The sequence below is a fragment of the Pterocles gutturalis genome, unplaced genomic scaffold (genome assembly GCF_000699245.1).
Source record: "Pterocles gutturalis isolate BGI_N339 unplaced genomic scaffold, ASM69924v1 scaffold49921, whole genome shotgun sequence".
NCBI lineage: Eukaryota > Metazoa > Chordata > Aves > Pterocliformes > Pteroclidae > Pterocles > Pterocles gutturalis.
Window position 1 is genome coordinate 1 of NW_010099658.1, and position 18,103 is coordinate 18,103.

An 18,103-nucleotide genomic window follows, 5' to 3' on the forward strand; every position below is an offset into this window, starting at 1 on the left:
AGGCGGCGAGCATCGGTGCTGGGCAGGGTTGGAGAGAGTGGGGGAGCCCGCGTCCTCCAGCTTGCTCAGAAGAGATTCCTGAAGTCACTGTAAACACGTACGAGTCTCTGTAATTCATAATAACAGCAAGCTAGTTGTATATCCTCATCAATCTGCAATTCAGTCTGATAGCGTTCTTCCCAGATGGAGTGGTCCTCCTGTGGCTAGAACCCCTTTTCGAGTGGATTAGGAAAATCAAGGTTTTCCATGCACGTTTTATCTTAATAGGAATTGGATCAAAACTGGAAGAAGCCTGTAGTCTGCACTGCAGGCACGGGGTTGGGGACATGGCCGTTAGAAGCAGCGTCTGCTTTGTGTCACAGGTTTAGCTGTACTCGCCCACTGCAACGATGGACAGCGAAGTGCAAAGGGATGGCAGGATCCTGGACTTGATCGATGATGCCTGGAGGGAAGATAAATTGCCGTACGAGGACGTGGCTATCCCTCTGGTAGGTGAATTGCTACTTATCAATCCGAGTTAGGACTGGCATGTTTATCACAACCCTTCCCAAGAAACAGCGCAGACAGTATTGCTTGTGGTGCAGCTAATTTGTACAAAAGGTTCCCGGGATGGATCTGACTCACTCTTTTGCTGTGCTATATGGCAGTCATTCCTGTGTGCAGACAAGGACGGCGATGTTTCTCTTCCCTGACCAGTAGCCGAATATCCTCGGAACTGGCATGCCCTTCCCATCGCATAATTCTGGGTTTGGCATCAGGGAGAAGTATAATCGTCCTTTCTCTGTGCCCCCCCTTCATGTCACTAGTGTCTGAAGTGGTGTCCCACTTAATTTGTCGAACAGCGAGGATCAGTCCCATGCTGATAGTTGCAGTCTTGGTTATACTTTATTTCCACTTTCTGAAATCTCGTTAAAAGAAGCTGAACATTTTTCAAGTGTCTTCCTAATCAGCCTTTCCCAGGTGCAGTGTTGCTGTTGCCACTTCAAGGACAGTAGTGACCAAACTGGCATCTGCACTGTGACTCTTGCCTGTAGTGCTGCATCAGCGCATGGCAGCTATCTGTTCTCCCAGTGTACACCTGCAAGGCCACAGAGGTGCAGCTGGGGAAAAGCTGCCTCTCATCTCACAGACTCCAGAATTGAAGCTTCAGATGTCCCCCACCGATGCCTGCCTTAGCCATTTTGAAAGTACCAGGGAAGTGAGAGGTATTTGAGGATTTTCGCTCTCCTTGTTCTCTCTGGTACACAAGCTTTACGCTGGCTGGCGCTGTCAGAGCAGTCATGCTGAGATCATGGGGACTGACAGGCTGATAGTCTCTTTTAGTGCACAGACACATTTCCCAGTTGCCAGTGACATGGCTCAAGCTTTAGCCCTTACACCACTGTCTTTTCAGAGAGGGCAAAGAGCAGCTACACACCTCCAAAACCCATATATATAGCACACAAGTTTTCCTGACAAGAATTGGGCTCGAGGGAATGATCTTGCAGAACTGTGATTCTCAGGTATGAGAGCCCAAACCCCTCTTTGCTTGGGATAACCTTTATTATATTATTGAATATTATAAACTAGTTCCTTGCTGACATTTGCCTTTACCCTGTGTCCAAACAGGACTGTTTCTTTCCTTACAGCCATCCCTTGAGCTACTTACAGTCACATACAGATGGCAGCCTCAGAGCAGGAAGCCTCATCAACTAACAATAGAAAGAAGGGCCTGGCTGTGGATATAAAGATCCCCAGGGATGGGAATGTCTCTGATAACAGAGAGAAATCAGCACAAATTCACAGGAGACTTACTCAGTGGCACTTTAAAGAAGCAAATAGAATGGCTGTAAAGGACTATTGGAGCCTGTCCTTAGCATCTGATCCAGCACTCACTTGAGAGATTCCTGTGAACTCAAATGGGCTCAAATCATACCCCCTTTTCAACACTGAAAAATTTTATTTCACTCATGCTGGGTTTTTCCAGAGATCTAGAACTCAGAATTCTTGCCCAAATGGTATCTGGCAGAATAACATGCACTCTGTGTGACTGCACCAGTGCAGCAACACGGAGAAGAAATAATGTAAGGAGGCAAAGGAAATGTAAGTTAAACTGTACTTGCACCTTAGTGTGTCATGAGCAGCTCTGTGTGGCACCTGGCAGGGCTTCTGAGTTCCACTGTTGATACAGCACAGCCACACTGGTGGTCAGCATGTAGGAGGAGGAAGGATTTCCCACCTGCCATAGGAAAGTAACATGTTACAGTTGTCTTAATAGCAGCTATAATACATGCAGAATCTGAATTCTTGGCAACAGCAAAAGGAACACATCGCAAACAAGCAATGGAATAATTGCATCACACTATTATTTACTTATTTTGCATTTACTACATATTCTTCTTCACTGCATGTGCAGTCTGAGTGTATAGCAAGGCCCCAGGGTCCTGGAAAACCAATTTACCTTTCAGATTAAGCACCAGATAAATGTGAAAAGAATATTGTTCATAACTGGGCTTAGTAGTATTTTTAAGTGGATCAGTATGTATGGTAAGTATTGTTCAGATGCACGCTCTGGGCTCATTTGTGGATTTTTGTATTTAACCATATGAAGTGGTGGGAGCCCGCTCTTTGCAGGCAGTGCACGATGTGTGGAATGCTTTGTACCTCTGCTTTGTTCTCAGAATGAGCTTCCTGAACCAGAGCAAGACAATGGTGGCACAACCGAGTCTGTGAAAGAGCAAGAAATGAAGTGGACAGATTTGGCTCTCCAGTATCTCCATGAAAACGTCCCACCCACGGGAAACTAGTGAATCAGGGAGATTTCATGCAGTGGATGCAGGAAATATTTTTCAGCTGACCATCGCTGTCATAAGCTTCTCCAAGGAGGAAACAACATTTCTGAAAAAGGCTCGGATTCAAACAATGGTTCTACTCACAGTGACCAAAATGCTTCTATACCAAGTGTGAAATAACAACAGCTATTTGACACCTCAGAGCTAATATCAGTGTTTTTCTTATGTATAATTATTTCATATCTTCTATTAAATTGTTCTTAAGTTGATGCCAGTTCTGATCTTAAATGTTTTCTACATGTGATAAAAGAAGTAGCTTTTACTGTCTCAAGTTGTTACTGTTTTCAAAGCTCACAACGGAATTATTTCTGACTCTGAAGGCTTCTGTCCCAAGAAGTATTCCTGTGTATTCCGTGGTAGAGTTCAGTGTACCAAACCCAAATAGCTGCAAGTCAGCTGTTAACATCTTTATCTAGTGTGTGGCTGAGGAGGGTTGTGTGGGGCAGGTGTGAAGGATTGGTCAGCAGGATTCAGGAGCTGGAAGTGATCTGTAAACACAGGTGGTTATCTGAACCCCTCACCTCTTTGGGGACAGCAGTTCCAGTGCTGACATCCTGGGTACATCTGCCAGTACACATACTGTAAACAATCGAGTTTAGTCTGAAATGGTGGTTACTCAAAATCCTTGTTTTTCAAAAGATAATTGAGAGTTACAAGGACGAGCTTGCCAGTCTGGGTGTACCTCCTGCGGAACTGACAGCCACTTGGATGAGCTGTCTCAGATAGGAAACAGAAATTTGAGGAAAAGAACCAAGTGGGGCACAGCTTCAGGCAGTAAAATTGTTCCCTCTTCTTATGGTGAGAAGAAAGGCACGGCCCTCTCGATTTCTTTACCTCATTTTATCTCTGATGCTCAGATGTCTGTTGCGATAGGTAAAAGCCTTCTGTTCATCTTGCATGTTTCGCTGTTGGACCGATTCCTTTGCACCACTGGCAGAACATGCTAAGGAGAAAATATTTTGACAGGGTTTAGGATTACTGGTAGAGGTGAGAAAGGAACTGGAAGGAAAACAATGTTTTAAATTATTTTCTTTTGCCAGAATATCGGAAAAAGCACTTTCACTGAAGCCTGCAGCTTCCACATGTCACAGAAGTTTTTTCTGGTGTCTTCTCTCAACGTTTATCCTCTTCAAAATCACAAAAACCAACTTCTGCCTGTGCGATTACCAAATGGAATCACAGCATGGTAAGACTGTGATTGCTGAGCTGCATGAGGATGGAGAGCTCCAGGTGCTTGTGAAAAAATCCTGTGTGTTGCTGGGTGTGCTCCTCTGTCGGAGGTGTAAGCCGTACCTGCGCCAGACAAGCAGCACGCACTTGTCTGAACAAGAAGGAGCTGCAGACAGCCAGCAAGCAGAGTTAAGGATTAACCCAAGAATTAGCAAAGGCAAAAAGCTTAGGATGTACAGCACAGACCAAAGAAACAGCTGTGCAGCTGGGAACTGTAACAGTTCAGCCCCTCATTGGATCATCACCAGGGGAGAAAACAGCCTGTGCTTAATGAGGTGTTTCTGATCTTCCCCATGGTCCCTTTCCCCAGCCCACGTTAGAAGAATTTGCAAAGAAAACAGTAGGCAAAGCCACCACGCAGCTGCTATCCAGCAGCCATCCCTGTTCTCTTCCCCTCCCCTCTCTCACCCCTTTCCAAACTCCCCACCACCCTCATCTTTCCCATTTTGCCACTAGATCGTCCACTCCAATTTCAGGCTCCCTTTCCTGCCCCAACTTTGCATCTGCCATCTTCCTCCTGTCCAGCAGGGAAAAAAAAACAGCTTTCTTACTTGAATGAGAGCTGGATTGGTGAGGTTCCAGCAGGGATGCAGTGAAGTCTGGTGGGGATCCCAGAGGTACAAGCGTCATCCAAGGCAGCAGTTGCTTGGCAGCCCAACGGAGATCAGATTGACTCAAACTGGTACCTCCCCTCTGTCACGACAGTGCTGTGCATCTGCCTCCTGCCCGAGATGACAGAGTCTCGGTGAGAAAGCATGCCGGGCCACCGTGCTCGGGAGAGCTGAAGGGACACGGGAGAGTAGGGATCATCAGGAGTGCGACCGACATAGGGCCCTGGGAAACCAAGTGCTGGCCCTGCCCAGATGCTTATCAGACCTGCAGGGACACCTACGTTCTCTGCTGCCTTTTGACATTCTTTGCAAAAGACAAATACACATGCAATGATTTCCGTAGTTTCAACACCCTTAGTCAAATCGCTGCATACAGCGTGATACCAAACCATTTGTGCCTTTGATTAGTCATTCCCCAGGGCAAACTATATTTAAAATACGGAAACCTGGTAGAATAGAAGGTGCCCCACCTTTATAAGAAGCAGCTTTGGTTGTATAACTAAAGACTGGTCTTCATTTCTTGGCTGGTAACTTCCTTCTTTCACCACACCTACTGTTGCTGGCACAGAAGGAGAGCAAACTCCTGTCAGAGACAGCAGACACATGCCAGAGAAATTGTGGGATCCTTAAAATCCTTTACCTGTGGAAGTTCCATGTGGAAGTCCACATGCTGAGGCTGTGTGGTGTGTTCATCTACCTTTTGTATGGGGTGAAAACAGGTAAGAAATCAGGTAAGAAATCATCTGTTTTGAGTGTTTTTGTCCAATATAACAGGTTTTCTCTGCCTTGCAGAAACATGGATATATGCACCCTCTGCGTTACAGTTACTGCACAGGGTTTTTTCTCTAGCATTATTTATTTTGGCAAAGCAAATTATCCTGGGTACATGAATGTAGTCAGCTCTAAGAGTTCCAAATGTAAAACCAGAAGTCATTTTTATTATCCTTTCCTCACTCTGCAAACATTGCTCTTATAAAAGTACTGTCCATCGATGCTGAAAATGTCATTTGAAATCTTCAGAGAAGAATTATTTCTTTTCAGCAGTGTCTTATATGACAGACACAAAGGATGAATTACCATTTATGAACAATAAGCTTCATTTGATTTCCTCACAGCCCTATCAAGAATTAACCTGTGTTACAATAAACAAATGTACTGCCTTGTGTTAGCGTACACACGGGAGCAAGTCGAGTTACAACTCTCTGCTTTGTAGAAAAAAAATGAAAAAAAAACAGTATTCTTACAAATACTAACTTGTATTTCATCAGGTTCTCCAGAGTAATCTTGGGGTCGCATTTTGCTTAGTTTGTTAAATATGCTTTGGGAAATGTAGTTACAAGAAGTAGAAGAAGAGAATTGTGTGAAAAGATGCCAAGGAAACCCAGTGAGATACTGAAGACCCGTTGAAGAGGCAGAGGGCATGCTCTCTGTGGACAAGCAATGGAAATCTTCACTAATTCCACGGAGATGTGCTGTGTGGTGGTAACCTGTGCTTGAAACTGAGGGCTCATTATTGATGCACAAGACCAGTCTGTTGAAACTCACTGTACAAAGCCCAGGCAAGCTTTTTTTTGCAAGCCCACGCAAGGTGTGGGCTGGGTGTGCAGCCCCCTTCGCGGGCTCTGTGTGGCAGTACAGTCTCACCACAGCTAGAAAAAATCCCACCAAGTGACCACAGACCCACCAAAGTGAAAATCTGTTGGAGCTTCAGTCGACAAGAGGACAGACTTGTGGAGGTAAAAAATTCAGCTGCTATTATATTCATGCAGACAGCCTCAAGATCACAGCCCCAAAAAGCCCCTGCTGCAAACCCTGCCCGTCTGCAGGGTGAGCAGCCAGGACAGAAGGAAGAAAAAGCCTCCAGGCACCATCCCCAAGAAAAGAAAGGAAGAGACCAGGGGAATGTAGGACTTGGGGAGCAGTGGAGCAGTACATACCACGGAGTCTGCCAGGGACCATTCTCATGACCGCAACACTCCCACCTAGGAGTATATAACTTCATGTTATGTATATATATATATACATACACATATGTAATTTAAGAACCAAGTTATTCTGAGGATGCCCCTCCTGCAGCAATAGCACCTCATAGAATCACAGAATCATTGAATCATTAAGGTTGGAAAAGACCTCAAGGATCATCAAGTCCAACCGTCAACCCACACCACCTAACTCACTAAACCAAAGGCTGATCAGAGGCTGATCTCAAGCTCGAGACAAGATGTCCAGCTCCCAGACAGTTCCCAGCCACAGGTGCTGAGCTGTCAGAGCGCCCGGCCCAGGACACTACTGTTTGCCTTCCTATTTTACATACCAGAAAACCCAGCAGAGGGAGAACAGGGAATTGCCTGAGGCTGTTCAGCAAGGTAGCAGCCAAGACAGGGCTGGGAGCAAGTTGAGGGGACACTGGGTTAACTGCCACTTTTATTCACCTTTCCTGGAGGGAAGCGGTCTGTTGGACAGGGGTTAATCGCAGCCCAGGCTGTGAGTTTCCACCTCCCTTGCTCACTTGCAGAGTTAATCTCAACAAGCGTTTTGCCCCATCAGAGAAATCTTGTGGGAGTTTCGAAGACAGTTCCAGCCAGTGGGATTCACCATGTTTATCAGAAGGAAGAGCAAAGCCCAGATAACTGGCTGTCCTCATGTGCCAGCTTTTGTCAGACATGGTCGAGGAGTGTGGGATGTGCAGCAGCCTGCCAGAGGAGAAGCTGGAAGGTCCTCCCCCACTGTTAGCACTGATGTGATTTGGTTAATCAGAACAAATCTAACAGACTTGGTGCAGATATAATAAGGCTTTTTAAGCAATTCCTGTGTAAGGTATTAGCAAATGCCAATCAGCTCTTTAAAAGCTCTTCTTTACCAGACGGTTTGGTGGTCTGGTGACAAACAGTGCTCCTCCGGGCAAGTCTCAGCACAGTGCAGGAGACACAGAAACAAGTGAAGCAATCAGCACAATATTGCACCATATAGAAGTAATTCTTGTCTGGCATTTCTGCCTGTATTACTACAGCATCAGTGGCGGTAAAGATGATTAACAATACTCTATAATAACTACAACAATTTCTAGGTATTAGTAAAAAATAAATATGATTGTATTTTTTTATGTTGCAGTAGCACCTAGAGGAGAGTGGTTGAGTATCACTGTGTATGCTGGTGTGTACCAGCAAAAAATGGGAACTTCTCTCTGCTGGGTACTTTGAGATCTCCACATGAGCAGTGTCACAGGAGAACTCTTGCTGCTGTTTCTCTGGAGCATCTCGGTGCTGTAAGGATGAGGGGAGAGCAGCTGGTCAGGAGACAGCCGCCCAGGCCACCCCAAGCAGCGCCCAGAGCTGCACCACCCTGGGAGCCCTCACTGATGTTACAGAGGTAGAACACCCTCAATCCTAAGGCCACTCATTTCAACCGCTGCTCCCTGGGCCTGGCAGAGGGCTCATTTTCCACCGCTCCTGTCCCGCTATTAGTATTTTACCATAGGCTTTATACGGGAAGGACTCTGTGGATTTCAAATGTTAAAATTTATTTCTGAATTTATGGTAGCAATTTAAAATATCCAGTTGGACTTAACTGCAACATCCTTTTAGCCTATTAACTTTTATTTCTGGAGCTCCTGGGGCTTCTACAAAGTAATTAGCAGAACTATGGCAACTGAGCAGATTGTTTTATGTGCTGGGCATACAGCATTTATATCACTCTCATGCTCCCCATTTCCATAGGAGGAGAAAAAGGAAAGTTGCTCATAGAAACTGTGAGAGTTTCATTGTTTAGAAATTAAAGCGCACAGAGCATAGGAGATTTGCGAAAGCACAATCAGCTTCCCGCTGCAGGTTTTCTAAACCCTTCTACCTCCTGCACAGCCCTTTAAGCAACAAACATCAGGACAATCTCTCTAGCAACTGCAGCCTAAACAACTATTGCAGCCCAGGACGTATGTGTGAGACAGACACTCCCTCCCACAAGGTTCTTCAATAACATTAAGGTGACCTGGGGAAAAGGATTGTGAGCCAGGAAGAGGCTGCAAAACCTGGGAGGGCCTTCACAAGCAGTGTCTGTCCGTCGACAGTTATGCCATTCCCTGCCAGTGCCCTGTTGGAGATTGTGTTGGACTCTGAAGGCTCAGCTGGTGTTCTGCTGGAAAAGCAATGAACAAAGACAGGCTTTCACATGGCAGATACCGTTCCTTGAAGCAGCATTTACATAGAATTCAGTTACTCTTCAGCTGTGTATAAAGCAATACACATCCCCTGCAGTCCAAGGGTGCCCTGTTCTGCAGTCTGAAATAGCAGCCTGCATCTGCAAACACAAATGAAGCACTGAGCTGTCCCTCACAACAGCAAGATTCTCTGCAGCTTGTCAGCTCCATGATCTCTCTTTACCCTAAAAGCTGCCCAGAGCATCTGGGTGTGCTCTCAAACCAATAGAGCAACCATCCTAGCTGTCAGTCTCCAATCCCTTCCTCACATTTGTGGGATTTTTGGAGAGAGCCTGGGCCATCTCCCAGCTGCTAGCAGCAGCAGGATGGTGCTGTTTCAGGGAGTGCTGCTCCAAGAAGGTACACTTGCTGTCTTTGTTCAACATGGCAAGAAAACCTAAGTTTCAGGGTAACTCCAGTCATGAACATGATGGAGAGGAAAGGAGTAGCCCTGGCTCAGACAGCTCACAACGTACGTACCTGTGAGGGCTGACAGGTAGAAAAGGTCAAAGCAAATGCGTTAGTGCTAACCTCAGGACTGCCACACTGCTCTTTTCAGATCCCAGGAATGCATGCCCTGCATTCACAGCTCTCAGCATCGGCAACGCTTTGATAGGGACAGACCTGAGAGTGAAGCTGCTGCTCTACACCAGACAGAACCCAGACTGTGCTGAAGAGCTCGATTCGACAGCCTCCAAGTATCTAGATGTGACCAAGAAAACTACCTTCATCATCCACGGATACCGACTGACAGGCTCGGCCCCAGTCTGGATCCCTGACTTGGTCCGCCTTCTGCTTTCTGTAGAAGACATGAATGTCATCCTTGTGGACTGGAACCAGGGGGCAACAACTCTCATCTACAGTAATGCTTCCAGAAACTGCAAGAAAGTCGCTGAGATTCTGAAGAAACTTATTGATGAGATGTTGGTAAGTTGAACGTTCACACTATAATGTAATCATTAAGGCACAGGATGTAAAGGGCACAAAGGAACTGCTGAAACACAGCAGGATGTCTGGGAAAAGGAACGCACTCATTTTGGGGAGTGCAGCTATACTGCAGTGCCAAATTCTACCCTTGGACTTGGTACGATGGCATGTTGTTGCAATATTCAGTTTACACTCGAAGTCTGTACATTTCTGGCTACAAAACTCTACAGATACATCTTCCCACATATAGAAACTCTATTTCCACTGTCTGGATGTCCAGAAGTCAGCTCATGGGGACCAGCTACAGTTCGCAGCCCCGCTAAGCAGTTGCCCAGGCACAGTCAATGGCAACACTGATCATTAGGATCGTTGTGTCTGCCAGTGCCCTGCAGGAACCACATGTGGGCAACCAGAGTTGAACTCACGGGCCCCATGAACACTGGTTCCTGTGCACACTTGTAGTCGCTGCCCCAGGAAAATACAACCATTGCCTGAACCGATCTCATCCCAGCTATGGGCCTTCAGCACCAGTGCTAGTTGTACTGTGGGACTGTCGAAGGGGGAATATTTACACAGAGCGGAACACACAAAGGGAAAATGTGGGAAAAGTAGGGAGATGTACTTACATTCCTCCCCGTTATTTTTTATGCCTTTCATGTGCCTAAAATCTGTGACCACAAGTACTTTTAAATCTCAGGTTGATGGAGCATCGCTCGACACTGTGCACATGATAGGAGTGAGCCTGGGAGCACACATCGCTGGCTTTGTGGGGCAGATGTTTCACGGTACACTTGGAAGAATCACAGGTAAGCCCTCCTTCCTGCCAGCCCGTTTGCTTGGAGGACAGCTGCTCGCCGGAGCAGGGTGCGCTGTGCAGCACTGAAGCGATGCCTCACACGTGGTTTTGCGTTGCAGGCCTGGACCCAGCGGGCCCCTTGTACAGAGGAGAGCCACCCGATGAGAGGCTGGATCCTACAGACGCAAAGTTTGTGGATGTCATTCATTCAGACACCGATGGTACGTGACATTTCTCCTCTTAACCATTACCAAGAAACCTAGAGGCTGAAGGGAAGCATGGGAACGCGGGGGCTCTGGCAGGCAGCAGCGCTGGGGGGTCCCTGCTCCTTTGGCCCAGGAGGACAGCAGCCTCCTTCGCTGGTGCTGGGAAGGGCTCTGTGACCTCGTGTTGCCCACACTGTGCTCAGCACTCCCTCAAGAGCTGCTGGTTCACAACAGTTACAGCCTTGTGTCCCACGAAGTACAAGGACTTAGGCACCAGTGCAGGAGTGCCCTGTCGCTGCCGCAGCATGCAGTCCTGCCCGGGCAGTTCCGCACTCTGCCACCAAACACGCAGCACCTCAAAAGCATCACACAGCTCAACGCCTTGTGCAGCACATCAGTTATCCCCAACCCCATGGCTCCCTGCATGATGCTTCCCATCTTGACCCAACCTCCCATGGGCTAAGCCTTCCTCTAGGGCGAACCTGGCAGCTCCACCAGCCCTCTCCTTCCCCCGCCGGTGCACAGCACGGCTCCACATCCACCAGCCGGGCCAGCAGGGCGATGCAAACCCTCCGCCCTGCTCCCACAGACATCCTACCCCCAGCACGGTGCTGCCTCTCGTCTTCTCCCAGTCCCTCCGAGAACTCAGACTTCAGCAGATCAGAAACACCCCGTGTTTCACATCCCTTTTCCTCTACTGCCTGCAGCAACACAAAAAGCCAAATTTTGTACTGTCACATGCACAGACTTATTTTAGGTATTTGATCCATTTGAGCCAAAATGACGCAGCTGGGTCACAGCCGTTTGGCCTGCTGCCTGAATAGATGAATGACATTAATACCCCTGCACAGGCAGGCATCCTAGAGCTAAATAACTGCTGTTTTACCCAGTTAGTTTCTTATGTTTCCTTCTTCTGCATTTCACAATGTAATATTCCCTCCCCATGACCCTGATATTTTCTTTTGTCAGGCCTGGGTTACACAGGAGCACTGGGCCACATCGACTTCTACCCCAACGGCGGGACCGACCAGCCTGGCTGTCCACCGACAATATTTTCTGGTAATTAATTCTGCCCTGAATTGCACAAACACTGACAAAATGTTTCCAATCAGAAAAGAGGGGAAACATCATCACTGCTCCAAAAATACGTGAAAACCATATTCCGGGAAAGCCGTGAATGCAGCCTCTTCCCAGCACTGATGTGGCATGCTGACTAGCAGGAGTTCAGCTGATGACACCAAGCAGCCACACGAGTCAGGGGTGATCCCTCTGCTCTCTCATAAATGTAAATGGGATTGATTTTTCAGTGCAAAAAGTCAGCAAGTAGATTTGTGCCTTCACTGGGTGACTATGTCTAGAAAACTTGGGGATTTTTTTTTTTTAATTACTTAGAACACACACAAAACTCCAAGGACTAGCAACGGCAAGAGCACGTTCAGAAAAGAGGTTCAAGATGAATGGGGGGTAGGCTGTTATACCGAACGCAATGCGCCTTTCTTGGCAGTGACAGACGGTCTGGCAGGTAGAGCCCTCGTCTTGAATGCTAGAAAGCTTTTTTCCTTTCCAGCCCAGCAGCAGAACTGCTTTTGTGAAAGCTGGGTGAAGAAGATAACTGACAGAAGGAAAGGCAGTAATGTGAACTCAACCCTTATGAGGCCCAAGAGAACAGAAACCTACATAGGAAGCCTGCCTGAAACAGAAACCCACAGGAAAAAGGGCTTCACCCATTTTGCTGCTCAGGCAACAACTCATTTTATTAATTATGTCTTTTTATAAAGAGCTTTTAAAACCAAAATGGCAAAGCCATTTGCAAAAAAATGCAGTATCCAGCTGTCAGGCCTGAGCTCAGAGAGCAGAGGAACACCTGAGACGGAGCAGGATCCACAGGTGGATCCTCTAGAAATGCAGGAACAACATGAACAAATCTGGTTTTAACACCAAAAAAAAAACCAAGAGGAAAAGTAAAGTAGACAGAGGCAGAGCTGAGTGCACTCAAAGGGAGAGCCCAGCACCCACTCACTGTTCTGGCACAGCTGTGCGCTCCCAGCGCAGCCTCTTGTGCTCAGACTGGTCCCCAGCTGTGCCCTGTTTTCCTAGTGCATTAACACCATTGTCCTGAAGCACGAGGATTGCTAACAAAATATTTATTTCCTCTGTATGATCGAGGATTGGAGTATTTTAAATGTGACCACCAGAGGTCTGTTTTCCTGTTCATGGCATCCCTGAAGCGGAGCTGCAATATCACCGCGTACCCATGCGACTCGTACAGGAATTACAGGAATGGCAAATGTACCAGCTGCCAAAGTTTTTGGCCTCTGCCATGCCCCACCCTAGGTAAGGATCTGGGGAATGTAAATACATCCTGAATGCACGTCTGACAGAGCTGCACAACATTACTGTAGCTTTTACTTCACAGTCTGGCACAGGTTTTGCCAAAGTACTAACACAATAACGTGATTTGCAAAAGCACAGAAGTTATTTCCACGGAGGTTCTGGGGATGATCGCTCCCTGACTTCTGCAGAGGTACAGGCATCTGCTGCAGGCAAAAGAGGCCCCAGAAATCTCCCTGCTCTTTTGCAGTCACATAATGTTGTGATTAAGAACAGAAATCCACATGTAAAGGATCCAGAACTAGAAAAGCCAAAGCAAGACTTGGGATCTTGACCCTGAAGTCACAGAAACAATGAATTCAAGTCCATTAGCTGCAGAGTTTGAGGGACAGGGGCATGTTCTTGCTAAAAACAGAATATTTTCTAAGAAAATTTCAGCACGGCAAACCCCTCTTGACTCTAAAAGGAATGTCAGAGAGGGGCAAACAAAGTAACTGACCCACAGTTGTGTCCCTGGCTGGAGGGGCCAGCCAAGCTGCAGGCTGCCATGTCTGAAGTGCTGATCCCAAAAAACCTGACACTCGCAGGGAGGAACCTGCAAAGCTCAAGGGGTTATTTTCTGCACTGCAAAATGAAATTCTTCTTGACCCTGGATATCAGACGTGGAAAAAAGATCAATCTTAAAATAAGTGCTGAGCAGTAATCGGACATATTGAGGCACTCGGTTAACTTTAATTATATTAAATAAAAATAAAATTAAGCCCTGGTACACGTCTCCAGAGTAGGGGAGCATGTGTCTCAGTACATGGCAAGCAATGCACTATTTCTTATATACTTGCTTTGTTATTTTCGGCAATTTACTTGCTTATATATGTGTGCAGTAACCCTCTGTTTCATTTTCAACCTGCCATCTCTAGGTTATTATGCCCATAGGTGGAAAAGCTATCTACCACCGCAGAGCCACCCAGTGACACGTCTGTTTTTTGATACAGCGGACAAAGACCCATTTTGCAGTAAGAGACCAAGATTATTTTTCTTTGCGTATTGCCTCCTTCAGCAACAGCTGAGCAGAGATGGTTAGCTGCTATTGGCATCATAGCCAGCATTTTAGGAACAAAGCCGGCGGCTGCTGGATAGAATCACATCCATCTGCAGCTTTGCCATAACATTCCTTACCTGCAAACACACCCAGTGCCGGGAAAGCCAACTGTCACTAGAGATGTGCAAGAACAGTGCGAGGAAAGACAAGCTGTGAGCTCCACAGGTGAAAAAAGCCATGCTGGCCAGAAGTGAGAGGCACAGGGAAAGGGCCCAGGCAAGGGGGAATCGGTGAAATAAACGTTTCACCCTCATGATCACTGGCATCCCAAGCCATGGGCAGGGATCACAGCCTGAGCTCCAGCGCTGGTCAGCAGGCGAGTTCAGACCAGAGTAAAGAGCAGACAACTCTGCTCCGAGACAAAGAAGACAAATAAAAAGATGCTGAGACAGAAATGAAGGGGATCTGAAGCGGACAGGAGAAAGAAAAGGCAACCTGCAAATGAATGGTGAGAGGCAGGGTGCTGAAAGCTGCACAGAGAGACCACCTTGCACACCACCTATGGAACATTTGCTCTAGCGCTTTCCCAGAGAGCTTGTAACATTTCTGTTAGAAATCTCTGCAAAGGGAGATGGCAAGCAGGGAGGAAAAAGAAATTTCAGAGTTAAACTGAACGGGTTGTGTCAGACAAGCACATGGGAGAAAGATGCGCTCCAGCTGCAGCCCAGGTCCCCGATGGGCACACAGCGGGGCTGGAGAGCAGAGCATGCACAGGCTAACCGCACTCCCTCTCTCTCACCTCAGTTTATCAGTACTTTGTGGATATCGTCACATGGAACAAAGACACCAGAAGAGGCTCCTTCAGCATTGTACTAGCTGATGAAACTGGGAAGAAGGCAGAATCTAAAGTCAATCCGTAAGTCTTACTGATGTGATAACCTGTAAACGTTAGCAAATCACTTGGGACAACTGCATCTGAGAGGAGGCAAGAGATCCTCCTCTAATTTCGCTGCTGATACTCGATAGCGTACGTGCTTCAGAGCTTTCCTGGCCCTGTGTGATGTTCACAGACTCCCCCAGCACACACCCGCTGACAGCCTAGCCCTCTGCTTTGGGCCCTTCTCAGGCACCGTAAGGACTGAAGTGGACAATCTGAGCCAGCAGCACGGCTGCCCTAGGCTTCCACTAAAGCAGGAGGGAAAACCATGTCTCCCCCTCTTTCCTTCCCTTCTGCAGAGGAGTGTTCTGCTCCAGCTCCGGGTGCCCAGGACAGCTGGGGTGAACCTGAGCGTGGATATGTGACATCCAAATCAATCCATTCCACGCGGAGAGGCAAATCAATGACTGGCAGTGATGTAGACATGAAAGTTCCTGATTGATCCAAACACCCTTCAGCCAAACAAGTCCTGCTCAACTCGTTTTCCCAAGTGTCTCTGACTGCAGCCTCCCAGCCGTGTGTGCCTGCAGTGGAGCAATCTGCAGAGCTCCCGGGCGGCACAGCAGGCCCACGCCGCTCTGCCCAGAGCACGACAGCCCACCACGGCCCACCACGCACCTCGGCAGGTTAGAACTTGTCCTGTTTGTCAGGCCTCCTAAAACTCCTACACAAGACCAGTCACGTTGGATGTTGCAACTGGGATACGCTTCCAGCCACACCCTTCACCTTCCTGTGGGAAACCTGAGCCTGTGGTCATACAACCAGCTCCAGAAAGAAGGTGTTGTGTGGCCACAGAGCTCTTGCCAGCAGCTCTACTGCTTCCACACCAAGACCGATGCAGTTTTCATGCATATCTCAAAGTGGAACTAGCCATTCAGTCAAAAAGGACCAAGGTCAAACCCCAGCCCTGCGAGGCTTCTTATCTCTTCTTGTCTTTAAGCCTGTGCTGTTTTCCTGTCCTGAGAAGCTGGATTACTCTCCGTTAATTCCAGTCAATGCTGCATTGTTTCACAGGCGCTTCTGCTGCATTTGCGAGAAGATAACTACCGGAAGTTTAGTTAGGGGCATTAATACCCCTCAAGGCAGAGTCTTCCATTTGCAGAGCCTTGTTACAACCAGATTTTTACATAGAGCAACTTCTTCTGCAGACTCCACGGATGCTCAGGTCTGCACAGCCAGCCGCGTATGAACGTCATCTGGGTCTAGTCCAGTCAGGTTCAAAGCAGAAGCACAGTGAGGATTCTGCTTTGGGACCAGAGCAAACACCCTCAGACCTCTGTGTCCCACTCCCCCCCCAAATGACTGAGTGCAGAAGTGACTAAGCAGGTTCACACCTGGAGATGTGAATCCATACCCATTTCCTGTAAATCAGAAACTAACCATCAGTTCAGTCCTCCTCGTCCCCCGGCACTGTTTCTAATATTATACTGAATATATTAAAAATGGGGCTGTTCCCTTAGTGACTCTCTGACACCTTATCTGCTTTATCTTTAGAGAAGCTGCAGCCTTTCAGCAGTACAACCAAATCACTTTGCTGATTGGATTTGACCAGGACTTAGAAAATGTGGAAAGAATTTCCTTGACATTTTCCACAGGATCTGTCATTGGCCCAAAATTCAAGCTCAGGATTCTCCAAATGAGGTTCCGGTCACTTACAAATCCAGAAAGGTAAGCAAAGATTTACAAACCATTTCTGTTGTTGCAAACTGGAAAGAAGTAAACGAATCTCCCAGACACCTGGCCTGGCTGGGTTCACCCAAAAGAATTATATTTATCTCACATTTAATAATTCCTGCACACATATCTTGAGAATAACTTCTGCCTTTAGTGCCTGCACACAAATCCCATAGCTGAACTGGAACGCAGAGGTTGTTATCGTACTGAAAATATGCAATTAGTAGTCTGACTCTGATGTGGTCTGACATTTTAACCTTTGGTCAGGAAAATTACCTTTGATAGCTATGGAAAAGCTGCCCAGGCCTGAACTCTGGGCTGAAGGCAAATGCAACCCTCAGGGAAATACAGACATCCAGCCCCAAATACACATCTTGTATCCCAGTCAGTCTCTATGTCCACTCAAAACAGGGAGATTAATTTACTCCTGGAACTCCAGTAACTGGGGTCTGCTGGCCGCTATGCCCCAGTGTGCTGACTACTGCCCACAGCATCAGGAGATACCTTCCAGGTCATTTGCTGATGAGATCGCTACAGCTGCTTCAGTCACCTTGTTAGCCTCTGTCTGCTCCGAGGTCCTTCCCTTCAGCTTCCCTGCTTTCTAGGGCACCTCTGGAGGACCGGATCTCTGCCTGAGCTCAGCAAGTGCAGAATCTTTTAGGTTGACCTTGTGTGCGAGGACACTATGTGGACATCAAGCCATACATGCTTTACATTTGGGTTAAAACAAGGATTGTGTATCACAGAGTGACAAGGGTAGAGCAGGAAAAAAAAAAAAAAAAAAAAAAAGGACAATGCTGCTGAACATGTTTCTTTGCAGTTTGTGAAGGCCTGCTACCCTTACCTTAGCCTTGGAATATGGAAAATACTGTGTGTGTCTAATAAGCAAAGTCCTTCTGTGGCTCCGCCTCACTGACACTCCCTCTCTCCTGTCCTACATCTCAACAGTCACCTCCAGCCCCACATCCACATTCATTCTTCTAAAAAGAACATGCCAGTGCCCAAATATTTCATCAGAGGCTGTCCGCTGTCCCCTAGGAGGGGCTGCCACAGGCTGCGAGTGCCCTTTCATGGCTATTTTCATGGGATATCCTGCCCTCTGCCCAGCCCCGCGCCTGGGCTAACGCTCATCTCGCCCAAGATAGTGAAGCGTTTCCTCTCTTTTTTGGCTGGGCTGGTTCTGGGCCAGACTGACGCCTGGTCCCAGCTCAGGGTGGTGGCACAATCCCTAACGCTGATGGCAGGGACCGTGCAGGAACACACCGGTGCAGCTGCCCCGTGTGTTGGGCACACAAGTGTAAACCGGCTTAACAGGAGCCCTGAGCTCTG

At 47.5% G+C, this 18,103-nt stretch overlaps 2 protein-coding genes across 2 annotated transcripts in view; both read left to right on the forward strand.

The window, feature by feature from the left end:
• The first annotated feature begins 373 nt into the window (after positions 1-373).
• Positions 374-2,915, forward strand: ANAPC13 (anaphase promoting complex subunit 13). The gene is made up of 2 exons (XM_010076817.1): positions 374-488; positions 2,661-2,915. Exons 1-2 carry the CDS (start codon positions 390-392, stop codon positions 2,784-2,786), a joined length of 225 nt encoding a protein of 74 aa, XP_010075119.1. The 5' UTR covers positions 374-389; the 3' UTR covers positions 2,787-2,915.
• Positions 2,916-5,339: 2,424 nt separating this feature from the next.
• Positions 5,340-18,103, forward strand: part of LOC104464187 (lipase member H-like) — a 13,107-nt gene continuing 343 nt past the window's right edge. The window contains exons 1-9 of the mRNA XM_010076829.1: positions 5,340-5,391; positions 9,424-9,791; positions 10,489-10,597; positions 10,707-10,808; positions 11,763-11,852; positions 12,960-13,127; positions 14,042-14,137; positions 14,968-15,079; positions 16,595-16,768. Of these exons, the coding sequence (XP_010075131.1) occupies positions 5,340-5,391; positions 9,424-9,791; positions 10,489-10,597; positions 10,707-10,808; positions 11,763-11,852; positions 12,960-13,127; positions 14,042-14,137; positions 14,968-15,079; positions 16,595-16,768 (1,271 nt within the window). The remainder of the gene's footprint in view (positions 5,392-9,423; positions 9,792-10,488; positions 10,598-10,706; positions 10,809-11,762; positions 11,853-12,959; positions 13,128-14,041; positions 14,138-14,967; positions 15,080-16,594; positions 16,769-18,103) is intronic.

Excerpts from the sequence above, each read along its gene's own strand:
- ANAPC13 (XM_010076817.1), top strand. The coding sequence starts at position 390 with ATGGACAGCGAAGTGCAAAGGGATGGCAGGATCCTGGACTTGATCGAT. Across the intron at positions 489-2,660 it reads AGGACGTGGCTATCCCTCTG|AATGAGCTTCCTGAACCAGA; the intron begins GTAGGTGAATTG and ends CTTTGTTCTCAG.